Source organism: Python bivittatus, unplaced genomic scaffold (genome assembly GCF_059951505.1).
Source record: "Python bivittatus isolate LINGU-HERP-01145 unplaced genomic scaffold, Pbiv_v1 ctg000700_np1212, whole genome shotgun sequence".
NCBI lineage: Eukaryota > Metazoa > Chordata > Lepidosauria > Squamata > Pythonidae > Python > Python bivittatus.
The window spans coordinates 4,604,368-4,627,966 of NW_028277098.1; the positions used below are offsets into that span (position 1 = coordinate 4,604,368).

Genomic DNA, 23,599 nt, shown 5'->3' on the forward strand with positions numbered 1-23,599 from the left:
CTATATTGAATTCCATATTGAGTTCAATATGGTTCATGGTTTTGGTCAAAGACATGTTGACTTTGATACTCCAACTTTGCATATTGAGCCAATAAAGGTGAGCATGCATTTTGCTTCCTTCTTCAAACACCCGTTCTCTTGTCCTTCACAGTCTCTTAAAAGCAAACATTGCTGATGACAAAGAAGCCACTTTTGACATCCAAGTAAAAGTAAAGACATCTTCAAAATGAACTTGACTCTTAAGTGACTTACATGGGTACATCCAAGTAGTTTTCTCAGCAACGTAGCGCTATAGAATTGATTTATCATTATATTATTCTCTGTGGGGTTTAAAAAAAAAAACCTTTTGATTGTATTAGCAAATAAACCCAGGTCAGCTGTATGGTGCCACCTACTTCGGACTGCACAGGGTAAGAGAAGGGAAAGGAGGCAGAAACAGCTGCCAAAGAGAAGTGGACTTAGCAAGTAAAAAAGGAAGGAGTCCCTGGTTGCTGAAAACTGTAGGAGAAACTTGAGCAGCATGGAATAGGGAAAGAAAAGGAACAAACATCAGCTGAAAGTCAACAGTCTTAAGCCTAGAGTGAGGGGAAAGGAGAAGAGAGTAGTAAGAAACTCTTTTGAAAAAGGACAAGTCAGTCTTATCCAGTCTTAGTACTTTGGGAGAATCTGAACTTCACCTGAGAAAGGTGATCAATTTGCCCTTCTGAGGCCTTTACCCTTTTCACAGGGAGGGAAAAGAATCAACAGGCCCATTTCCAGCTCCAGCTCCACCTAGGCAGGCTTGATAGATTTTCCCTTACCAGCTGATCTTTGAAAGATGTATAACAAACCCAGAAAGCCGTAAGTTCCCTACTATTAATTATTGCTGTAACAATGTGGAGGCTATTTCATACTATTTCTATAACATCCAAACTTAAGGTGAACTTGTGGCCCTTGAATTTTTGAAGGTCGTGGTTTGTGGCTCAGAAGATTTGGAACTTGCATTGCCTTTAAAACACATCTGTTTCAACACAGTGTTCATTCCCTGACTCCTTGAAGTATTTAATAATGCTTTTGGGTTCTGTTCTGCAGACATTTAGCTCTACCTGTCTTATTTACTGGAGCCTCTCTTGTTTGGTAACCACTGCCTGCTGAAATCCAGGCTATTCAGTTACCCAGTGCAGTCTTGTACTCTGTCTCCTCTCCACTTTTAATCTTTTTCCTTTTGCACTCTTTTTTATATTCTTAGATTGTAAGCCTTTGAGCAAAACCATTTTGTAAAAAAAATGGTATTGCTTAATCATTATTATTACTATTAGCTGGCTATGCAGATTCTGTACAGCTTGAACCAGTCCCTGGAAGCTATGCAAGCTTAATGCATCTCCATTACTCCCATTAAAAGCAAAAGCATATCCCTGCAGATACAAAGCTGGCAAGTCAGAGAAAGGTTGAGGCAAAACCTTCTGGTGTGTTAACGTGCTTACTTATATGCACTTTCTTTTAAATGCAAGGATGCATTCAAAATTTGATTATAATTAAAGGAGGGAGGAATAATTGCAAGACTAAACAGGGAATGCCCCCAAAGCATTTAAGAAAGCTCGTAGGACATTCACTGATGTCAAAGATAAGTAGGAAAACAGCCTGCCAGGGAGCCCCATGTCAATCTTATTCTGCCACCTGTCAACTAAGAAGGAGCAAGATTTAACAATGGAGGATTGCTAAAGCCCTTTAGCAGGCCACAATTTGAATTGGATGTTCTGATTGGCAGCTCAGCCTCTTAGGCATACTATGGGCACTTCCAGATAGTCAGCTTAATGTGCTTTCCTCCAGAAATTCACAAAAGTGTATCCAGCCTAATTTGCTCTGTCTTAAGCCAATCTTCATTCTGCTTCAGTAACAGGGCTGGTACGTGGGGCTCTCTGAACAGTGTTCTATGGAACACCGTGGCACCGTGGTGCAGCGATTTTTGGTGGATTTCCTGCTGGCAGGAAATCACTCTCCTTAACAGGGGCTGCAGCTGGAAGAGGCAATGAGGAATAGGTTTAGCCATCTGTCAGAGCTTGATCTGCAAATCGGGTAAGGGCTTTTCATTCCTGCTTTACCAGCAAGTCTCTACCCAACATGTGAATCAGGTTGGTTCTGTTCCCCTGGCAGCCTCTGTCAGGTGCTGCAGATAAACTCTACCGTAGGTACAGGTTGGCAGACAGGCCGTTCCGTAGCACACGACAAGCAGCTTGAACTGCCCCACAGAGCAACCTGCCTTTCATTTGGGGCATATTTTTCAACAGTCATCAATGTGGGTTTAAAAAAAAAAAAACAGTAGCTGGCAGGCAGGTTACTTGATGGGGCAGGCTGCCTGAATTACTCTCACGGTGCAACCTGCTAAAAATGGCTAGTCAGATCCTAGGTCCAGCAGCAGCATCTCCACCATTACTGCCACACTTCGTACAAGTAGCAAGTCTTGTCTTGGGAGAAGATGGAAAACACCACTTTTGCACCAGATCAGAAAACTCTGAAATTAGCTGACCTTAGCTCCAGGCTGGATACAAGAGGATGGCTATGTCATGAGAACGTGACCTTCAACAATGTTTTTTTACATTAGATTTAGATTTTTTTTAATCCCACCTTTATTCTTATAAATAATTCAAGGCAGCAAACATACCTGATATTCTTTCCTCCTCCTATTTTCCCCACAACAAGAACCCTGTGAGGTGGGCTGGGGTGAGAGAGTGTGACTGGCCCAAAGTCACCCACCCAGCTTTCATGCCTAACGCAGGACTAGAACTCAGTCTCCTGCTTTCTAGCCTGGAGCCTTAACCAGTAGACCAAACTGGCTTTTTGTGAGGCATCTTCAAGCCAAAATTAGACACACGTACGGATGTGCCCATTCTAAAAAAAGCTTTTAAATTATTTCAGTGTGGAGAATATTGCACCCTCTTGTTCTGGAGGACCTCATATCACTTGTTAAAGGTAAAGTATGGACAAGATAGTCTACACAATGTATATTAAGCCAGAAACTGCCCAAAGGAAAGGTACTACCAACTTTCTAGGATGTCCAAATTTTAGATTTTTTATGTTGAACTGATACTACTGGAAACCAAGCTCATACAGTACATTTGCATGCCTGCAAATCATTTCACATTTAAAGGGCTCCATTATACATCACTACCATTTCAAAGATTTCACAGAGATCCATCCCATTGACATCCTCAGTATCCTGTAACATAAATGTCAGTCTCCTTGTTAGCAGTATTTTTGCCAGCTTTCATGCACAAACAGCCTCATATATATATATATATATACACACACACACACACACCCCATCAAAATCAGCTTAAGACGTTACTGAACACTTAATTCTTCCCAATTCTAGCACATCAAGGAAACCTGCTTTCCTGGGCTCACCATAGCCTATATTTCCACAATTATGATGAGGTGAGTCTGTGAATAAATGTTTGCTTTGTTCCCAGCACTCAGACTGTACTCTGAATGCATAAAAATGTGGGAGCTTGACTATTCATCATACTTTGTACCTGCAAAGAGAGGCTGTTATTTCTAGTGCTCAGACTCTCAATTCTGGCACATGCTGCTGTCAGTATGAATACTGTATCTACGAACTCATCAACTCATCGTGCTTTCCAGAAGTAGGAGAAATCTTTTCCCGTTGAAGCATCATATTTGCAATAGGCATGGATCCAGGTTTACCACTCTTACTGGATCTTTACTGTTTATTAAAGTAGTGGATTTCCAGGGCATGGCATTTGTACAATGATAACATTACCCCCATCTCACTTCCCTAAGAATTCTATTCTTTTGCTGTTCTGCCTATAAAGACAATTATTTCCAAAACAAGTTTTTCCATTTAAAAATTTTGTGTTGAAATTTGGTTTCAACACAAAAAAATTTTACTCTGTAATATTAACTTTTTCCCATTTTTGGCAACATATACATTTTATTAACTATTGATATCACTTTGATGGTTACCCCATAGCATAAAAATAGAATGCTATAATAAATAAGCAACCAAAGCTGACAGGTGTGACACTAATCTTTGATCACACTTAATCATTTGAATGGATATGTATGCATCATTTCAGCCCAGTCCAGAATGAATAAAGAAAAATCAACTTTATCAGATACATGTCTGGAAATTGTGGATTGGAGCCCTCTGGTGTGGTACATCATTATGGCAGGATAAGCTGGCCTAATGGGCTTGGGGTTGTAATTTGGTCCAAAGGTTGATTGTTTTGTCTGCTTGCCTACTCAGTGTAAAATGTTACATAGATATCTACTGTAGAAGCTGCTTGGATTGGTTAAGGCTGCCTTTTGGTGAAAATACATCAAGGTCAGTTCTGTTAGGTAAAAAAAGGAGGTGGTTGGTGGTATGTTTGTGCCAGATGAATCAAAAAGCAAGGGCTGAAACTGCTGGAAAAAGCAGGCACAGGTTGGAAAGCGGATCCCTGGAGAAAGTAGAAATATGCTGGCAGGATCAGAAAGGGAATCTGCAGAACAGACTGGCTGGTGAAAGCTGCATTTGGAGAGATCGGATCAGGAGCCCTCAAAAGAAAAAGATGACCAAGGTACTGGCTTTTCCAAGAGGCTGAGAAAAAAAATATTTTCCTCTCCTTCCTTCCTTCCTCTTTAGGCTAACAGAAGCCTAAAAGGATTGTTACATTCTCTAAGAATGGAGTTAGCAAAGCAAAACATTGATAGTATTACCAGTGTATATAAGAGAAGGAGGGAATTAAGAACTGTAAAATTCCAGGTATATCAATATAAATCTAGTAACTTATTAAGCTAAGGCCAATGTATAATTGGAATGATGTATAATTTGAAAAGCATTGCAACAATAACCTACTCTTGAGAAGAAACTGCACGTATGCATATGCTCTTTAGTACCTTGGGCCCCTTGATTTGGAGGAAGTATCTTCAAATGACTGCAAAGTCCAGCTCATCTTACTGTACTCAGCCTTCAGGACTGTCTGAAACTAGAGACTAACCTGGAGTTTCTGCTGGGACAGAGTTCCACCAGAAGAATCTTTGAACTCCACAGGAGAACTGGGTCCTGAGGATGCGAAAACATCCCTGTAGCATTTTCTATATTAAATAGTCCTAGCAATCACTCCCAATTGGCTCCAATTTTCTGCAGCTGTCTGATTGTTATTTTCTTCCTTGAACACCTGAATTGTTTTATGGGGATTTTGACAACTCACATTAGAAGCCATAATCAAGACAAACAAGGACTATTTAAACAAAGTCCTTGCAGACAAATTCATACACTGGAACTTTCATTTGCTGCCTTTTCTCTCTTCTCCCTCGTTGATTATATGTAATTTTTTCATTAGCTTCTCTCTGCTTTGTCACCTGCACAGCCTGTTTAATCAGTTTTTGATATCTCATTTGTCACCCTGCTGCCCCCAGTGTCCTCTCTGAAATATGCATCATAGCAACAGCAGGGGCAGCAGTAAAAAAAAAAAAAAAAAGAGTATTTTGGAGGGTGCTTTAAGGTGGCTTTTATATAAATTGATCACGTGCTTCAGGGGCAGCCAATTCATTGAGCTGATGATGGTGAATGTAGACTCCAACATCCCTCAATGCTGATTAGGCCAACTCAGTCCCCTGGGAGGGTACAAGTTCTGCATCTCTAAGCCAGCAGCCTTAAAACAGCTTTCCTACATTACTGCAATAATATGTGTGAACCAACATCAGAGCCACTTGGCTAAAGGATGTTCTTGAGTCCCATGGACAAAATGAATTGTTTACCAGCCAGCTGACACCCAGATATAATTTGATATCAAACACTTGACTGACTATACAGCAAGCATTCAAATATTTAGAAATAATAACTAGCAATTTCTAACATCAATGTTTAAAGAGAATAGTTTTGGGAAGCAGAGTTGTTTCAGTTCTAACTAATCCAACTTATTTGGCTTAGATGTTTGGACTCCACAAAACTTAGTGTGTCTGATCCTTTAATTCCCATACACTGATGCATGCAAAATAGGTCATTGTGACTTCAAAGGACTTTAAATGCAAAACATTTATGATAATAGGATGGATTGTGAACCATTCCACCCCCTGGTGCATTCTCATATTTTCTTTCTTTCTTTCTTTCTTTCTTTCTTTCTTTCTTTCTTTCTTTCTTTCTTTCTTTCTTTATTTCTTTCTTCCTTTCTTTCTTTCTTTCTTTCTTTCTTCCTTTCTTCCTTCCTTCCTTCCTTCCTTCCTTCCTTCCTTTTAGAATAGCAAAATAGTGCTTTCAAGTGACTGCTCCCCCTCCCACTTTAGGACATTTATAGAAGCACAAGAGTGAAATGCCCTCCACATAAAAAGTAAACTGTGGAATCAGCCCCCTTCCACAAGAATCCACAGAAAATGACATGTACAATCCTGAAATACTTCTTTCCCTGTGCTTCCTTTTTGTGTTGCAGTTCCAGGTCACTTGTAGTTAAAGTAGTGCATGATGGGGGAATCAGCTGCTCCTTCCAGGATCATTCCTCACAGCCATTCACAGTGTTCTGCAGAAGCCAGCTTGCTTCTGTGACTGACACTACTGATCAGTCAGCTTCTTGTCAGGGCTGCAGAGCCAAGGTTTATTTTAGTCATTGAAGTTATCCAGATCATCTATGTAGGTCAGAGACAGCAGGAGAGAATGTTCATTTTGTGTGTAAAAGGCTGTGATATTCATGAGGTCTTTAGAGACTACTGTCAGAAGTGGAACTATCCATCCACTTTACATCTTCACCATAGTATGAGAAGTAGAGCAAAAGCTACATCTGGCCTGTAATAAACTTGGCATTTCTACATGCTCATCTATAGCTCATGGGCCTACAGAGAGATTAGGACATACTTCATAAGGTACATTTTCACTTCTGTATTTCCTAGCACTACATAGCAAAACTACACTGCTTGAATGTGAGAGAGGATAGGACCTTACTTTGGGATATATTACCATCTTGATCAGAAGTCCAAAATTACTCAGTTGACTAGTTTATTTTTTTTTAATGGACACCAGTAGTTGAATCATTAGAACATTTAATAAGAACCAAACCTTGCTTAAATCCAGCTTTGACAAACCTGATGCCAGATTCAACAGCACAATGAAAGGGTGGAAAATGTATTTTATTTCTTCTATTCTCATCTAAGTTCAATTGTGCAGTTTAAATAAGAGTTCCTTGTTTCAGCAACCAAAAAGTAAGCACTATATACAAATAGAACATTCTTTTCTTACTGCATAGGAATTAACAGAACACTCCATGGAAGTTGGCATTTAGAGTACCTTGTGCCTATTTGAGCTGTGGGAGAGCATAATTTTTTAAGATGAGTTAATAGCCCCACCAGACTTGTTATAAAAGAAACTAAGCAAGATTATGAAATTTAAGAAAATGTGTATTATTGATCATATACTACATAAGGTATTTTGTTTTTAAAAAGCCAAAATAATTTCCACCATTGCTTCCAGTTTTGCCAGAAGTGAGAATCGGGCAAATGCTAAATACACAGCCTTGAAATCCTGCCCCAAATGATCAGAATATTGTGAAGCCATAGGTATTTTTTTACCTAATGAAAACTAGTCTTCAGGTATCACCGAGCTCCAATGATCAGGAAGAGTTTGTCTTAACTCTTGTGCATAGCCTGGGACATTTTTCTGGAAGACATCATCATGCAAAAATCAGGTAGTAATCTTCATGTGTGATATTTTAAAGTTCATGTGGCAGTCAATCAAAATCCTATCATTTAGGAAGGGGGAAAACTAATTCTGGGGTGACTGCAAGCAGGCTATTTGAACATTTCTGGAGTGAACAATCTGTAGGAACAGCAACATCTACACATCTAAGATGGATAATCATATTTTATAATAGTGATTGTAAGAAAGATTCTTGTAATTGTTGATTAATTAATTGTTGTACGCCACCCAGAGTTGTTTTGTGTGAGATGGGCAGTTATATAAATGTGATAAAATAAAATAAAAAAGCATGGTGATGGGTCATATAATCTGAGTAAGTGTCATCTATAAAAAGCTAATCAAATGTATGGGAGGTTGACTCCAAAGTTGAGGACCATGCCTAACAAATTCCTTTGCAAGGTTCACCTGAGTCTCCCTTGTAAATTAAGAAGGAAAGATTTTTAATAAAATCTACTTCTTTTCTTCTTACTGAAATATCTGTAGTCTTGGAGTCTTTTACACTGACTAGGAATTCCTTTGCAGCACTAGCCGTTTTAAACTCTGTCCTCTTTGTTAAGTACACAGCAGAGAGCAAAAGGACTGTTTAAGGCATGTTGCATTTAACAAAAAACAGCCCATTTCCTTTCCCCTGCTTGTTCCAATGTATCATCATCAGCTGCTTTCACCAAGATCAGATGAAACCACTATGATCATTACAGTATTGGGACAGCAGTGATATTTTTGCTGTAGAGGAAGTTTCACGCTACCTCCTGCTTTTTCTAATGTTCAGCCAAGTTTTTTACAATCACCTTGCAACTCAAAGACATCTGGACATTCATGAGCATTCATAGCTGCTTTGGCTTCAGATGTGAGAAAGGCAATGAACCAGAAATGCCAACAGAGCTTGCTTGGCTGTACAAATTTAGTATCTGTCTGTGCAGCTTTATTGTATGTGTATTTACAAATGTATGTTTGTAGAAACAAGTGCCGGTTGAGTACAAGGATATCTAAATTAATTTGGGCCTACAGCAGGCAGAGTAGAAAGGGAAAGGAAGTTTAATCCCATTCACCTAGCAAGCCTGTCTATGAATGTGCAGAAAAAGCTCAGAAGCACTTGTGGATTGAATGGAAGAAGAAAAGAAATGACTGCAGGTTTCCTTTATGGAAGCACTTTGCCATGCTGGCTCAAATTACAACTGAGTCAGGGCAGAAGCAATACATTTCAAGTGCAAAGTGAATAGGTCTCAAATAGAGACAAGGAAAATGATCCAAACGCTATTAGCTGTTTGTGTATGTAAAAGTAAGACCTTTGTGTATCTTCCAGTAAAGCAAAAAACAAAGATTTTTTAAGGAAACAAAGAGAAGAAAACATGATTTCCAATAATGCAACACACAAATAAACAGAAACAAAAGGCAGACTTTCAAATGTGAAGGTCACTTCCAAGACCACTTTCCAAACAGGCATTTCAGGGGCCAGCTCAGGTCAAGACAGAGATCTCATTATTTTGGAGGTATGCTACAATGCTGGCCTAAACTCAGATAGTTTTGCCAAGGAAATGTGAAATCAATGAAGATGGAAGTTAAGAGCTCCAGTGACCAATATTCCATCTCTATCAAAAAATGTCATGTTAAATCTATTCAGCTCTGTATCTTCAAAAGTGATGAAGTGAATGACTAGAAACATATCCCCAACTCTGAAAGCCCAACAGATTTAGGGCTGCATATTGTTTATTGATGGCTCAATCCCTTGGTCAAGTTTGCAAATGTCCCACATCTTATCTCCTTCTGTTTGCCTTCCCAAACCAGGATAGAAAAACTTTCAGGTTTCAGAATAGATTTCCTCTTCAGGGAGACAGACACATTTAGAACCTTTTCTGACTATCATAGACCACCATCATAGCTAGTCTATCCTGTGAAACTTATTGCATAAGGATGGGCAATTGGCCCTTGACTGAGGTTTTCCTTCCTGAAAAGCTTTCCACAATCCTAGGTGGCCAGGTTGACCAAGTTCAGGAATGTGAAGAGTTGCCAGAAAGATGCCACTAGGTATTTCTGCTCATTACCCCGTGACCCTCTGAATCATCATTGCTAACAGGCAGAGATTAGAAATGTAGCTTGCTTGGCCATTTCCTCATGATTACAGTGACATAATGCCTGCTTCATATGAACTGTGCCAGATTTATGTTTCTTACCCAGTAAACAGTCTAATTGGTTGTCCAATATGAAGGAAATCTATCTGAAAAATTGAGTATGATACACCCACTGAATCCTAAATGAACATTCAGCTGAACCAATCTATCACAAGTTGACTTTCTGTAATTGGTCTTTAGCTCTGATAATAGGTGTGTTTCTGCCAAGGCTTGCTGATCAGCCCTGTTATTTTTTTATGTATGCATGTATCGTATGTATGCCTTACCTGGAAATGGTTGCCTTGTACCCTTTCCTGGAACTCTGTGAACATTAGTTGGATAATTTGAAGTTCTAAAATATGCTTCCTTAAAACTACAACTGCCTATTTTTCAAGAGCCACATCATTCTCCTGGTTAGGATAGTTATTGTGGGATTCCTTGGTGCTACTCTCAAGATAGCCAAGGTCCCAGCCACTACTGCAGTGTAGTCTATATATATTCATCAGAAATGTGGCAGATGATTTGGTTGCAGGATACTAACATCACCAATGTTATCTTGGAGATCAGATCAAAGTAATGTTCTGTGAGTATTCTAGACACTGTTAGCACTAAGAAACTCTTGGTTTGGCAATGAAGCTGTACACTGTATATCCTGAGACATTCAAATATGGACTGGGAGATAAATATTCTATATGTAAATGTAGAGACAAGTATCATAAGCTGTAAACAAGATCTGTCAAAGTCTTTTCCTTGATCCTTTCCTTCAGAATAGAGGTGGATGGTGGTCAGAGAGAGTCTTTTGTTATGCTGTCAAAAATGTTTTATGCAGTGATTTTATATCCCTGCTCCCCCTTTAGCATATGTCCCTCGGATGCAGAAGAGTAGGACATGAAATCTCTTAAACTATTTTGTGGACATTTCTATTTGAATAAAACAGTATGAAGGGCACAGATAACAAGTTGATGTGCCATGTGCCATTAACTGGTATTTGAAGCTGCACAACTACCAGCTTCAAGGAGTCTATCTGCTGCCATTCTTGGGATTCCTGGCACGCTGAAAGGGTGTGAATTGGAACACCTTTGTTAATTTTCTTAATAGTTATTCAATAAAATCCTTTTTCACCCATTGCCTTCAAATCCTAAAGCATCTATTGGTTACTGATGGGCACCAGGCTGCCAATACATAATTTGGCAACAAAGATGGGATTTGAAGCAATAGCTTTCTTGGGGAAAAAGCCACAAAACAGAGGGTGCAGAATGCCAGTGCTTGGGCACCAGTGGATCAAATTTTGAGTTGTCCCCCCACCCTGCCCTTGGTGTCATGGGAACCTGTCAGCTATCTGAGGTAGGTCAGGCCAGGCAATGGACTTCATAAGTTTGACTGGAACTATATTCATATAGGCTATAATATCAGAATGTTTAAAGGCTGACTGCATTTTCCCTTCCCTCCTTCTTATACCCCCAGGAATTAGGGTGGTGTTTCTTCTTAATGTTTTGTTTCCCAGGTTTAAAGCATGCTTGTGCACACATTGTTGAAACTGGCTCTGCATAGTTTTCCAAGGTCATCTCTGTGGCTTGGTACAGAATCCAAGATGGTTGAGCATGCTGCGTTGAATTTGGGTGTAGCAGAGAAAAGGGAGCAGAAGTCAGTGAAGGGAGTGAGATGCATCCTCCTAGTTATGTGTGGGTAATTCTAGGAGCCACTTGGAAGAAGGTCAGCAGACTCTGTTGAGAAAGGCACTTAGAAGATGCTCAGAAGAGACGGGAGACAGCTGAAGAGTGCACTACTGCCCTGGCTGTTTGATTTGTTAAATTAAAAATAAGCAAAGCAGCAGCAAATGTGTGCCTAACCCTGGAAAGGTTAGAGCAATTTTTGCCTCCTGCAACTGGAATCCAAAAATGTGAGATGGAAATGTGTAGGATTCTAGCTCAGATGAGGAATGGACAGAAGACTAAGGAGTGAGGAAATGTGGGCATCAGAGACTTGGATCACAAATAAAGCTAAAAGGACCACCAGATAGGCAAGTACAAATCATCCAGATGGTGCAGGATCATACCTAAGAGGAGTTGGCTGACATTGTTAAAAATAATAGGAAACAGCCAAATGAGAAGCTAAGTCAATGGTACATGTATGGAATATGGTGTGTTTGTACTGAATGTGAGACTGTTTCATTTGGGCAATTTGTGTACTGACCCAATCATAAATCAGTATTTGAGAGGGGTCAAGAATGCCAATCTCCCTCTGCTTGATTGGGTTATGCTAGATGTGCATGCTAGATACTGTATGGCTAGGGATTGGGAAGAATTGTTTTCATGGTCCTAAAAAGAGCTTAGAGCACTGACAATCTTCATAGAAGTTGTGAATGCAGGAATGCTTAGGGAAATGATAGATTGCATTCCTACTCCAGAAATGGTGAAGGGAAAATGTGCTAAGAAAGCATTAGAAAATAAAAATTACACAAGTAAGAAGGGCTATGCCAACTGCCCCTCCTGAGGAAACTAGTTTCCTTCTTACCAAAGAAAGGAGAAGGACAAGGATGGAAGATTCCTCTCCTTGTAGACTGAGGGTGGGGCAGGTCTCTAAAGCCAAAACTAATAGAGGAAGCCATCCATGGAGACCCACACTCATAAAGTACTATCTTAAATTAAGAAAAACAGTAGGGAATGACACTGTGTTTGTTTATAAGACTGCCCATCTTAAAACACAATCTGGGTGGCACACAAGTGATATAAAACAAAACATAAACCAATAAAAGCAGAAACTACAATCTGGTGCCATAACCAGGCTCCTTCAATGCAGTCACCACCACCATCTTCCAGCTGATTTCACTCTGACCCAGCTCTTGGAGGAAAAGCCAGCTCTTTACAGCTTTCAGGAAGGTTTAAGAGCATAGGGGCCTGCCAGATCTCAGGGGAAAGGATGTTCCACAGATCAGGGGCTACCACAGAAAAGGCATGCTTCCTAGGTCCCACTAGATATCATATTTAAGGGAAGGGACCTGGAGCGTGCCTACTGTATTAGATCTGGTGGAATGGGCAGGTACCCTCCAGGAGAGGTGGTCCCACAGATAACTTGGTCCCATGCTATGTAAGGGATATTATTAAATACAGTAATTATTAAATACCTTAATAATAACCACCACTTCAATTGCACCTGAAAGAAAAATGGGAGCCAGTGCACCTCATGCAAGAGAAGTAACATTGGCAAACCTAGGGTATGTGCCAGTGCATCCTTGACCAGTTCTAACTTCCAGGTCGTCTTCAAGGGTAGCCCCATGTAAATGATTTGACCAATCTTTTTTTCTCAATTTCAGCTGATCAGACTCCCCAGAATCAATTTGCTTTCATCTGGGAGAGGGAGCTTTTGGGATAATCTCTTGTTAAAGAGGTCCACTGTATGATTAGGCTATACACATAGCTAATACATAGTTTACTGATAAGAAATATGGAAATGCACTGGTCAATTTTAACTTTCTCTTACAGTGCATGTTGGACATGTAGTTGGGCATTCCTCAGGCATTGATATAGCTTTATACAATCAGGCTGCAGATCAATTAGCTCCAGGGGCTAATAGGCTGCCATAGCAGACTCAGAACAGGAGGAAGAAATGTCAATCTTAGCTATAAGGGCTCATCAGAAGTCTGGACATGTTAAGGTTACTCCAGTGGGAGGGGAATCTCATGACCCAGAGGGGGGGAAAAATAAAACACAATGGTAGCCAGGATAACAGAAGGGCTATGAATATTAACAAAACAATGCTTGAGAAATTATTTTTTATTTTGGTAATTTGTTCACCAATATCAGCTGTATTGACTCTGAAGTTAGATAGCTGTATTTGATATCTCTGTTTTAAGTAGTAAGGGATGTTCTCCCAAGCCTATGTATATTTATAGTTTGTATGTTTACCAGTGAAAAATAGGGCAAATTTAGAATCAATGTTCATAGACCTAATATATGGAGAAAGTGACAGATGTTATTCAAGCAATGATGGGACAAAAGAAGCTACTGGAAGAACCTTAACCTTGCTTTTACAAATTTCAGAAATTAGCAACTTCAGCAGTTGGAATATACATAGACTTTACCTAAAGGAAAATTAATTAAATGGATGTAAATATAGAATTAGCAGCTTCTAATTTCTTGTATCACTTTGTTCAGGGAGTTCTATATTTCTAATTAAAGCCAGACACTGAAATTGAATGTAGCTTGGCAGAGAAATGAAATATATTTGAAAATATAACCACTTTCCATTTAATTTGAGGATTTGCCTCAGAACACTGTGCAGCTTTCTCATTCCTTATTCCATTATCTGTTTTGTTAGAAAAATTATTTGCTAAGCATTTCAAGGAGAAAGTTAATCACATCCTGTTTTAGGGGTACCTACAAAGATGTCTGGGACATTATATGGTCATATTTAATTTTATTCATTCATGCATTCACTCATTCAATTTCTATGGTTGACCATCTCAAATGCATGACTCTGGGTGGTTAACAACTAAAAACAGTAAAAACAATGATAAATTCATATGTATATATATAACATAAAATAGCAATGACACATAACAAACATGCACAATTAATACAGCCAAGAAACAGGCTCACCGACATTGCCAGGGCCCCAAAGAAAATGAACACCTAGAAAGCTCTTCACAGCACAGGGCTGGGTTATTTGCAGATCTGCTTGTCTCAATTCTCTTTGATCATCCCATGAGATCCAGCTGGGTGGCCATGCTTTGGGTGTTTTCTATGAGAGAATGTCACCCAATGGGACCTAGGAAGTATGCCTTCTGTATCACAGTAGCTATCTTATGGAGCATCATTCCCCCAAGGTTTTGATGGCCTCAACCCTGCTGCTCTTCCATAAGGCCCTGAAGACTTGGTTCCTCCCTTGAACACTGGGCCAGAGCATGAGATGAACCTATTAAGAATGAATCTGTTTTTAATGGATAATATAGTGGCTGGCCCTTATTGTTCTATTATTTTGTTATTCAATTTTTTGGGTTCTGGGTGTTTGTTGTGTTTTGCTTTTAGTTCCTTTGTTTTTCTGCTTCTGTCCAACTGTAAGCTGCCCAGAATTGCTTTTGTGGGTTGAGTGGCCATATAAATCAAATGATAAATAAATTCATATGTATATATATATACTAATTTGGTATATGTAAGGTTGATAAATATATCTTCCATGTACTTGGCTCAAACAGTTTCTTACCTTAATCTTAAAATTCAGATGAGTGTGTGTGTGTGTGTGTGTGTGTATACACACACCTACCTACCTACACACACACACACACACACCCCTACCTACCTACCTACATATACATATATATATCTGAATTTTAAGATTAAGGTAAGAAACTGTTTGAGCCAAGTACATGGAAGATATATTTATCAACCTTACATATACCAAATTAGTACTTTAAAACTGTTGAAATGGTGATCCACTAGGGGAAAGTTTATATCAAACTTAAAAAAACAACAACACAGAATTCAACTATGTATTGATAAGCAGACAGACTTATTCTGAGTGAGGAAGATGACTTTTTTTCCTACTTTCTAAATGTATTTTTATATATATTTATGAAGGGTTAGAATTTAAAAATCTTTCCTAATTAAACCAGGGACATTTTTAATTTATTAAAGATAAATTATTGATTTACAGCTAAAGGACTAAATACTATAGAGCAGTCTAATGTGGGCAAAATCTTCTTCTTTTAAATAGTAATGTTATTAAAAATTACAATGACAATGACAAAAAACTAATACAAACTAAAAAAAAATTAAAAAAAATAGGTTCAGAAAAAAATAGAAAAAAGAAAAAAAATAAGAATATAGTAAAGAAAAAGAAAAGAAATATATAAAGAAGCGACTTCCCCCTTCATCAAAAGTATAAACAATTCTGGTAACTTATCACCTTCCCTTAAAATACAACAAATGATCTCTTCTTCTCATATCCCATCTCTTATCTATAAACAAATCCTTAAAACTCATAATTTCAGTCCCGATCAGCAAAAGTCCATTAAGGGTTACCAGAGATAACCACATATCCTTGACATAACCTTGATCAAATAAAGCAACTTTATATTCCTTCCTTTTACTTCTAACAATCTTAATCTTTAGTCCCTTCAAATAAGTCCTAGAACTTTATTTCTTTTCATTTTTTCTTTGTCCTTTCTCACAAAATTCTTCAAAATGTTAACAAGCCTCTTTTGTAAATCCAATACAGGTCACTCTCTTGGTTTGTTATTTGTATATCCCTTTTAATTATTAAGACAGTTTCTTTTGTATGTCTGTGTGTAGCATCTTTTTCTATGTCATTCTTGTAACCTGTCATTTTTAAATCCACTTTCAGATCAGTCTTGTCTGGTAAAACTTGTTCCTGTTCCATAACATCTTTTAAACACAGTCTATCTATAGAGACAGACACTCTTAAAATTAACTTCTGGGTCCATTGCTCAAAAATATCCTTCAATATGTCCAATGTTAAAACAGTTTGCTCCATTCTGTATTAGTAAGTGAAATTTAAGCGTTCTTCCCCTTTTATTGTAATCTCTAGTTCCTTCCAGTTCCCTCTAGTGTCCAACCTTCAAAGTCTCATCCTATCATGTTTTTTTCAAAAAAGAATTCAAAACAAAAACATTTTCCCTAGGGAAGGATTCTTATAATTAATTCCAAAATCTTATTTCAAATCCACTTGGACCTTAGTCCATTTGTAATTTTCCAAAATCAAAATTTTAATCACTCTTTTGCTGTTTATTCCAAAAGGGGGGGGGGGAAAGACCTTAAACTTGTATTTAAAACTTTTTTGAGTAACGATTGAAGAAAACTCACTTGGTGCTACCAAACTTGTTGATCCAAAGGTTCCTAATAGCTGAAAAACAGTTAACAAGCAATTTCCGAAAGTGATTAGAAAAGGAAGTATGCGAACCCAGTGTCCTTTCTGAAGGCACTGACTATGGTTTCAGCAAGACAATTATGGGTGATCTCAAGTTCTCTCCTTGTTCAGAGAGGAATTATGAAGAGCTGGTCTACTTGCTGACTTTTCATTCTGCCATGGTCATTGGCTCCACTTTTCATGGAGCCATTTTCAGTTCGCCATTTCTTCCCTGGAAGTCCTAATGTGGATAAATTTTTCCATGCCACAGCAAAGGAACTACTACTACAGTCACTACTAAGAAACCTACCTCTTTCCCCCGCAAATAAGTCTTTACTTTTTGGACGACAAACTAACAATATGAAATATTTGGAATCAGTTTATTTCCCATTCACTTGCACAATTAAGAATATGCATGTTTATTCAAAAAATAAGGCTACCAAAGCCTGTCCCAAAATATATTACAACATTCAAAATGCTTGGCTTTTACAAATGACACAAATAGGGTGAGATGATTGGAATGAACAAATTGGGGACAGTCATGTGCTGACAGGCACTGTTGCCTTTTGTGGAGCAAATTCAATAGCAACTCAAATCAGAAGAGACAGAAAGTCATTAGTTACTGACAATTTAGTGGCTTGTATAGGAATAACTATGTGGTGTCACATCTGCTCTCATTCAACACATGTCTACATCACAGATGAGATCCTTACATAGCTGGCAGGCATGAGAGCTGGTGAAGAAGCAGATGGACTTGGAAATCAAATTACTTACACGCCCTTAGAAGTGGTCTTCTCTCAGACTGGACAGTCTGTACTGGTTAGCTGTACAGAGAACTTCAATATTTGGATAGGTAAAATTGGCCTGAACATATAATTTATTACAAAAATAAAAAAAAATGCTAAATGAAATTTTACTTGAGGGTCTCAAGTCAGATGTATATGCTCACAATGTTCCAGTCAGGATTAGACAGCCTACCAGACCTTTTGGAGCAGACGCAGAAAAACAGCCAGTAGAAGTAATCCAGAAGATGGTTCAAAGCATAGCTATTACAGAAATCATTCTACAAGGCAAATCTGTCACCATGCCTATCAACAAAGGGACATCCTGTTTCTATGTCTGGTTCAATGAATATTCACCATTCCTTTTCAGCATCAGCATCTGCTTTTATTTAAAATAATCCATTCCCTCCACTCCCATCATAAAAATTAGATATGCAATAGAATCAGCAGCAGCAAAGTCTGTGGAGTTAATGTTGATGGTACTGAATTCTGAATTCACTGGTACTTCCCAGAGACCCAAATTGCCCTAAGAGTGTCCATAAAAGAAAAGAACTCCCACCCCCAAAATGTGACCACTCTGAGAAGGAAGAGCAAATTATCTTCATTTTTGTGCCCCACTGAGAACCTCAGATGAAAGCTGTATCAAGTATTCAACTCCTTGAAAGAGAGAAAACCTTTCATACCAGTTCCAGTACCTGGTGAAAAGAAGAGGGGAAAAACATTATTTCCAGAGACACAAAATACCTCTCATCTCTTTTTCTAACCACAAGCAAGTAACCAATGTCCAAATTAGATGTGCTACAGGCAGCCAGAGTATTTCTTTACATGCCTGAATATATAAAGCAGGATGGAAGTTATAGTTTATCAAAGGAGCATATGTGAAATAGGTGAGCAGAACACCATCTCCCTCGTGCACTGTTAATTGTTACTTAACTGCTCTACCTCTTGCTTAGTTACCAAGTGTCACAAGCAAGGTGGGTTACACCCAAAGCGGCAGAGTAGTATTTAATAATATTAAATTTAATAATAAAATTACTTATGATACCACACATAGCTTTATGTAGAAACTGAAAAAAGCGAAGTGGCTGACTTATTTGGTCTTATTTTAAAAACAACCTGTGTCTTTTTTATCACCATAGCTCCAGTTCAACGGTACAGGGAGCATTGTTATGAGACAGCATCTACTAAAAAGGTAGAGAAATAATCTCACAGCCAGTTCTTCTACTTGTAATTTCAGGCTTAATGGGGTAATTTTAATGTCAAAAGTTTTAAGCTGATAACCATCATTACAACATTGATATGGAAAGCAACTCAGAATACATGATTCTGAATGGTGCTTAAAAGCAAGAGATGGAGACAATTAAAGCAGCTTCATTTTGAAATAAGCTTTATTTGAAGCTGATTTGCAGCAAGCCAGTAGAAATGGCAGATGATCAGAAGGTTCATTCAGTTTCAGACTAGCTTCATAATTTATCCCAGCTAACATAAAACAGATTTCAGTTTGTTTTCCAATTCAGCCACGTTCTTTTCAGGGCAAAGGTAGATAGAAAACAGAAATAATTGACTCAGTATTATTGACTTGAAATGTAGTATTGGGACGGAGGCAATATTCACAGGATCAAAGGTCTATTATCAGTTTCTCTGAAGGACAATGAAAAAATATTCCTCCATATAATCCAAGGATTGGGTATAGTCAAAAACATGCAGTTACCTAGGTGTAATATATGCAGCAAAGAGTATCCTGAATTTACTGCAAATCTGTGTTTTCTACAGCAGAGAATGGCATCCTATAATGGGTTTATCCCTTATTGTCTCTCTGGAAGTAAGCCTTAGGAATGTTCTGATGCTCCTTCCCGTGAGAGGAAATAACCCCTTTCCCAATTTCAGAATGACAAGCCAGAAAGACCCCTCCACCCCCCAAAAAACCAACCAACCAAACATCCCCCCAAGAAACATAGGGATAAGGAAGAGCTATGTACTTTTGCTAGTAATACCTGGGTGGGCTGGAGAAAACAGACCCTTATGATAAATCCAAGATACCATTTTCTACAGTGAACCAGTGCATTCATGATCTATGCTAACTACCATGATCAGAACTGGACAATGTTTAAGCTTGCATCTACCATGAAAGCCACAGCCTTGGCCACTTTCTTCATGCTGAGTTCCCTCTGCTCTTGGAGTATGAGTTGGGATAGCTGCCCCAAGGCCTCTGCCATCTTTCCTGTTGTTATTTACAATGGCCCCTGAGATCAGTGCTGCCACAGGGTTGTCCACTGGGGAGATGTTGTGGAGACCTAATACTGATTGCAAGAAAGTTTAGTGGTAGAAGCCAGTGAGGTGCCTTTGCTGCTCTGACACTCCACTCAGACCTGAGGAACTTAAATGTCTCAGGAAAAGGAACGTATATGGTAGAGCTGTTAGCTACCAGTACCCAATGTGTACATGAACAGCAAGTTTATGTTCCGTAGTTTGCTGGCCCTGGAATTTTCATTCCATTTTGTTCATTTATAACAAATTGTAAAGAAAAATACACAAGAATAAAGATACAAAAAACATTCTATCACATGTGGTGATCTTGCAAAACAACTCAGAAATACTGGAAAGAAATGCATCAAAATATTCAGAAAATTCTACAATGGAGGGATTTAAAAAAAATGTTAAAACAAAGTTTTAATAGGCATTTAACTGCTAATTGTTTTAGTTAAATTTTAATATTTGATTTGCAATTGGTAATTTTGGTTTTATGTTTTTATTGTAAATCATCATGAGATTTTGGTAGTTGAGGTTATAAAAAATTAATGGATAAATTATAAAAACAAAGGAGCTTCAATGTTCAAAGTGCTGCTGCTGAGGTGTACATCAGAAAGGTTCAGAGAAAGAAGAAATGTAATCCCCACTCATTTAATGACCAAAAGGAGATGGCTACACATTCCCAATCCTTTTCATGAAGTTTAGAAAACTTCAGCTTTATGAGTGCAATTTAAAGAGACAATAAAGAACATCTTATATGAAACCAAACAGCAACAGGGGTGCTTAAAAATGTGTGAACCCTTTTGAATTTTCAGTATTTCTGCATAAATATGACCTCCACACAAGTCCTAAAACTAGATAAAGAGAACCCAATTAAACAAATGATTTCCAAATCTACAGTTTGGAAAGACCGTATGGATAAGCCAGAACGCTATTGGAAGAATGTTTTGTGGACGGATGAGACCAAAATAGAACTTTTTGACTTGAATGAAAAGCATTCTGTTTGACAACAGAATGCTGCATTCCAGCACAAGAATCTTATCCTATCAGTGAAACACGGTGGTGGCAGTATCATGGTTTGGGCCTGCTCTGCTGCCTCTGGACCAGGATGGCTTGCCATCATTGACTTAACTATGAATTCTGAATTGTACCAGCAAATTCTACAGGAAAAAGTCAGGATATCTGTCTGTGAACTGAAGCTCAAGAGAAAGTGGGTCATGCAGCAAGACAATGACTCAAAACACACAAGTCGTACAACCAAAGAATGGTTAAAGCAGAAGGTGGTTAATGTTTCGGAATGGCCAAATCAAAGGACCTGAAGTGGGCAGTTCATGTGAGGACGCCCACCAACATCCCTGAGTTGAAGCTGTTCTGTAAGGAGGAATGGGCTAAAATTCCTCCAAGCCGATGTGTGGGGCTGATCAACAGTTATCAGGAATGTTTAGTTACAGTTATTGCTGCCCAAGGGGGGCACACCAGTTACTCAAAGGTTCACCTACTTTTGCCACATATAAATATGTAGCTTTGGATCATTTTCCTCAATAAATAAATGAAGAAGTATAATGTTTTGACTCATTTGTTTTAATTGGGTTCTCTCTATCTAGTTTTGGGACTTGTGTGGAGCACAAATCACATTTTAGCTCATACTTATGCAGAAATATTGAAAATTCAAAAGGATTCACAAACTTTTAAGCACCATTGTATTCTAGCTTAATTCTTTTGACCACATAGCACATAATATTTTAGTTGCAGCTTGCTGTTTTCTATAAATGTCTTTAAAACTAGTGCCTGCTAGATACCATTACATTCCACACTTTTTCCTAACTGGACAGAACCAATTTGCAGCTGACACTATTCCCATCTCCTCAGCCTGCAGTAGATGCAAATAAGTAATTTTAACTTATAAACACCAGCACAAAAATGGAATCCTGAAATAGTCTCTTCCAATTTTCTGTAACCTTGCTGCTATTCCTGGTCAATGTTTTAAAACTCACCTTAATTGTACCCTGACTGTTAGCAGCAATCAACACATTGGACTCCTGCAAAAGAAGAAAAACTATTAGGGATTATGCCGCAGGGAGTAAACCAAGTAAATTGGGTGCTGTTTGCTTTAACAATCAGATATGATTGATTGATTCCGGCATTCAAGAGACGTCTTGTATTTGACATAACCTTTGAGAAACTGTGCCTGAAACAGTTTGGGAACACCATCAGTTGGCGACATGATACAATTTACTTAAAACCAGCTGACAAACATGAAATCATTGTGAGATCTGTAAACTTGGGAAATACGTGAGAAATATAAACAGTTTTCTTTTTTTCTGGCATATGTATGGAAGTTCTCAAGGTGCTTCAATTAAGCTCAATTATTGACTACTGGAACAAACAAAACAGGCAAATTTTATTATATAACAGAATGGAAAATAACTGAATCCAACCATAATTTTGTAATGGTTTTTAATATGCTAACTACTCCTTTATTATCTTTGTCAGTTACTTTACGCCCGGCACAGCAATTCAACTTGCTATATTTGAAGCTCTCCAAAGGTGAATAAGCCAGTTTATAGAACACTCAAAATCTCTATCATTAGAAGGCAGAAAATATTTGGATAGAAAAGCATAAATTACGCCAAATATAAAACAATTCATATAAACAGTCGAGAAGCAATAAAAGTATTCAAGTATTTAAAGCAAATCCTTTGGTTTAACATTAAACATGCTTACCAGTTTTGTTCATGCTCTACTAAGCAAGGAAATTGAAGTTAAGGTAGTAATCTTAACATCCATGCTGAATATGCTAATAAATTGGGAAATATTAGGTGAATTTCTTTCCAAGTATAGAAGTATATAGCTGTCAACTGTTTAATTGCCTGGAAACAATTCTCATCCACAACAGAGAAAAGACAATTTACAAGTATAAAATAGAGCTGGAAGCTGCAAAAAACCTACCACTGACTGATATATGACCAATAAAGATAAATTGGATTATTTGGAATTCAAGAATATATAACATTAATTCTCACAGTTACCCATGTCACAAGAATAGCTGTTTTCTGACATTCCTTGATTCTAAACTTACAGATTAAAAAAAAAAAAAAAACTTTTAAAACTTCTCCACATAGCTTAGATTCCAGGAATGTAAGTATCCATACTCAGAAGACAGATGCTATATGCATTTATGGCTCTTTTAGCATATGTGCATTAACTTTAATATTATTTAGGTTTTAAAAAATTATTTCTAACTTTCCTATTTCTCTTTTCTATGTGCAACACAACCAAAATGTATTTCAGTACAATTCTATACATAGCTCCTAACTTTACTTCTAGCCAAGCAGGTATAGGGCTGCAGTTATAGAAACATAATATAATAATCAAATAATGAAAAGTTAAAAGTGCATTTTTGAGAAAATATATGGGCCCGAATATAATTCTTGATATTTCCAGATTTTGGATGCCAAACATCTAATTCTAAGAAGAAGTTAGAATTTCAAGCAGACTTATGAGATAAACCCTTCCATTGTTGAAGAATATAAATACATAGATAGAACTAGCCTCTTTAAGACATAAGAACCAAACCAGTCTTGTTCAATCTTGTATTATTTAGAGGAAAGAGTAGAGTCCCTCGACCTTTCCCACTATCATTTTCTGGGATTTCGTTCTGTATTTCTTTTACATTGCACTCAAGCCTACAGTCTTGGGATTTTCTGACTGGACCTTGGTTACATTTTTTTCTCTTTTGGGGGGCAGGTGGGAAGATCAGCTAAGATCAGCTAGGTGCTGTCTTAGCTGATTATTCAGATCTTAGACTCCAATTCCATCTCCCATTTTAACTTATGGAAAAACATGTGACAAAGATACTTGGCTACTAACAGCTGGAATCAAGGAGTAGTTCAATAGTTTGGTGTCTGACCCATTCATCCATATTCTCC

The 23,599-nt window shown here is 38.0% G+C and overlaps 1 protein-coding gene across 5 annotated transcripts in view; it reads right to left on the reverse strand.

Annotated features, from left to right (window-relative positions):
* Positions 1-17,622: 17,622 nt before the first annotated feature.
* Positions 17,623-23,599, reverse strand: part of COP1 (COP1 E3 ubiquitin ligase) — a 132,254-nt gene continuing 126,277 nt past the window's right edge. For 4 of the 5 annotated variants that reach the window (XM_088153207.1, XM_088153206.1, XM_088153205.1 and 1 more), the window contains exons 19-20: positions 21,665-21,709; positions 17,623-18,115 (exon numbers count right to left, since the gene is read on the reverse strand). In XM_088153207.1, coding sequence (XP_088009333.1) covers positions 18,098-18,115; positions 21,665-21,709 — 63 coding nt within the window. In that variant the 3' untranslated portion in view covers positions 17,623-18,097. Of the gene's footprint in view, positions 18,116-19,543; positions 19,721-21,664; positions 21,710-23,599 lie in introns of all 5 variants that reach the window. The other variant, XR_015798332.1, reaches the window with a different exon arrangement.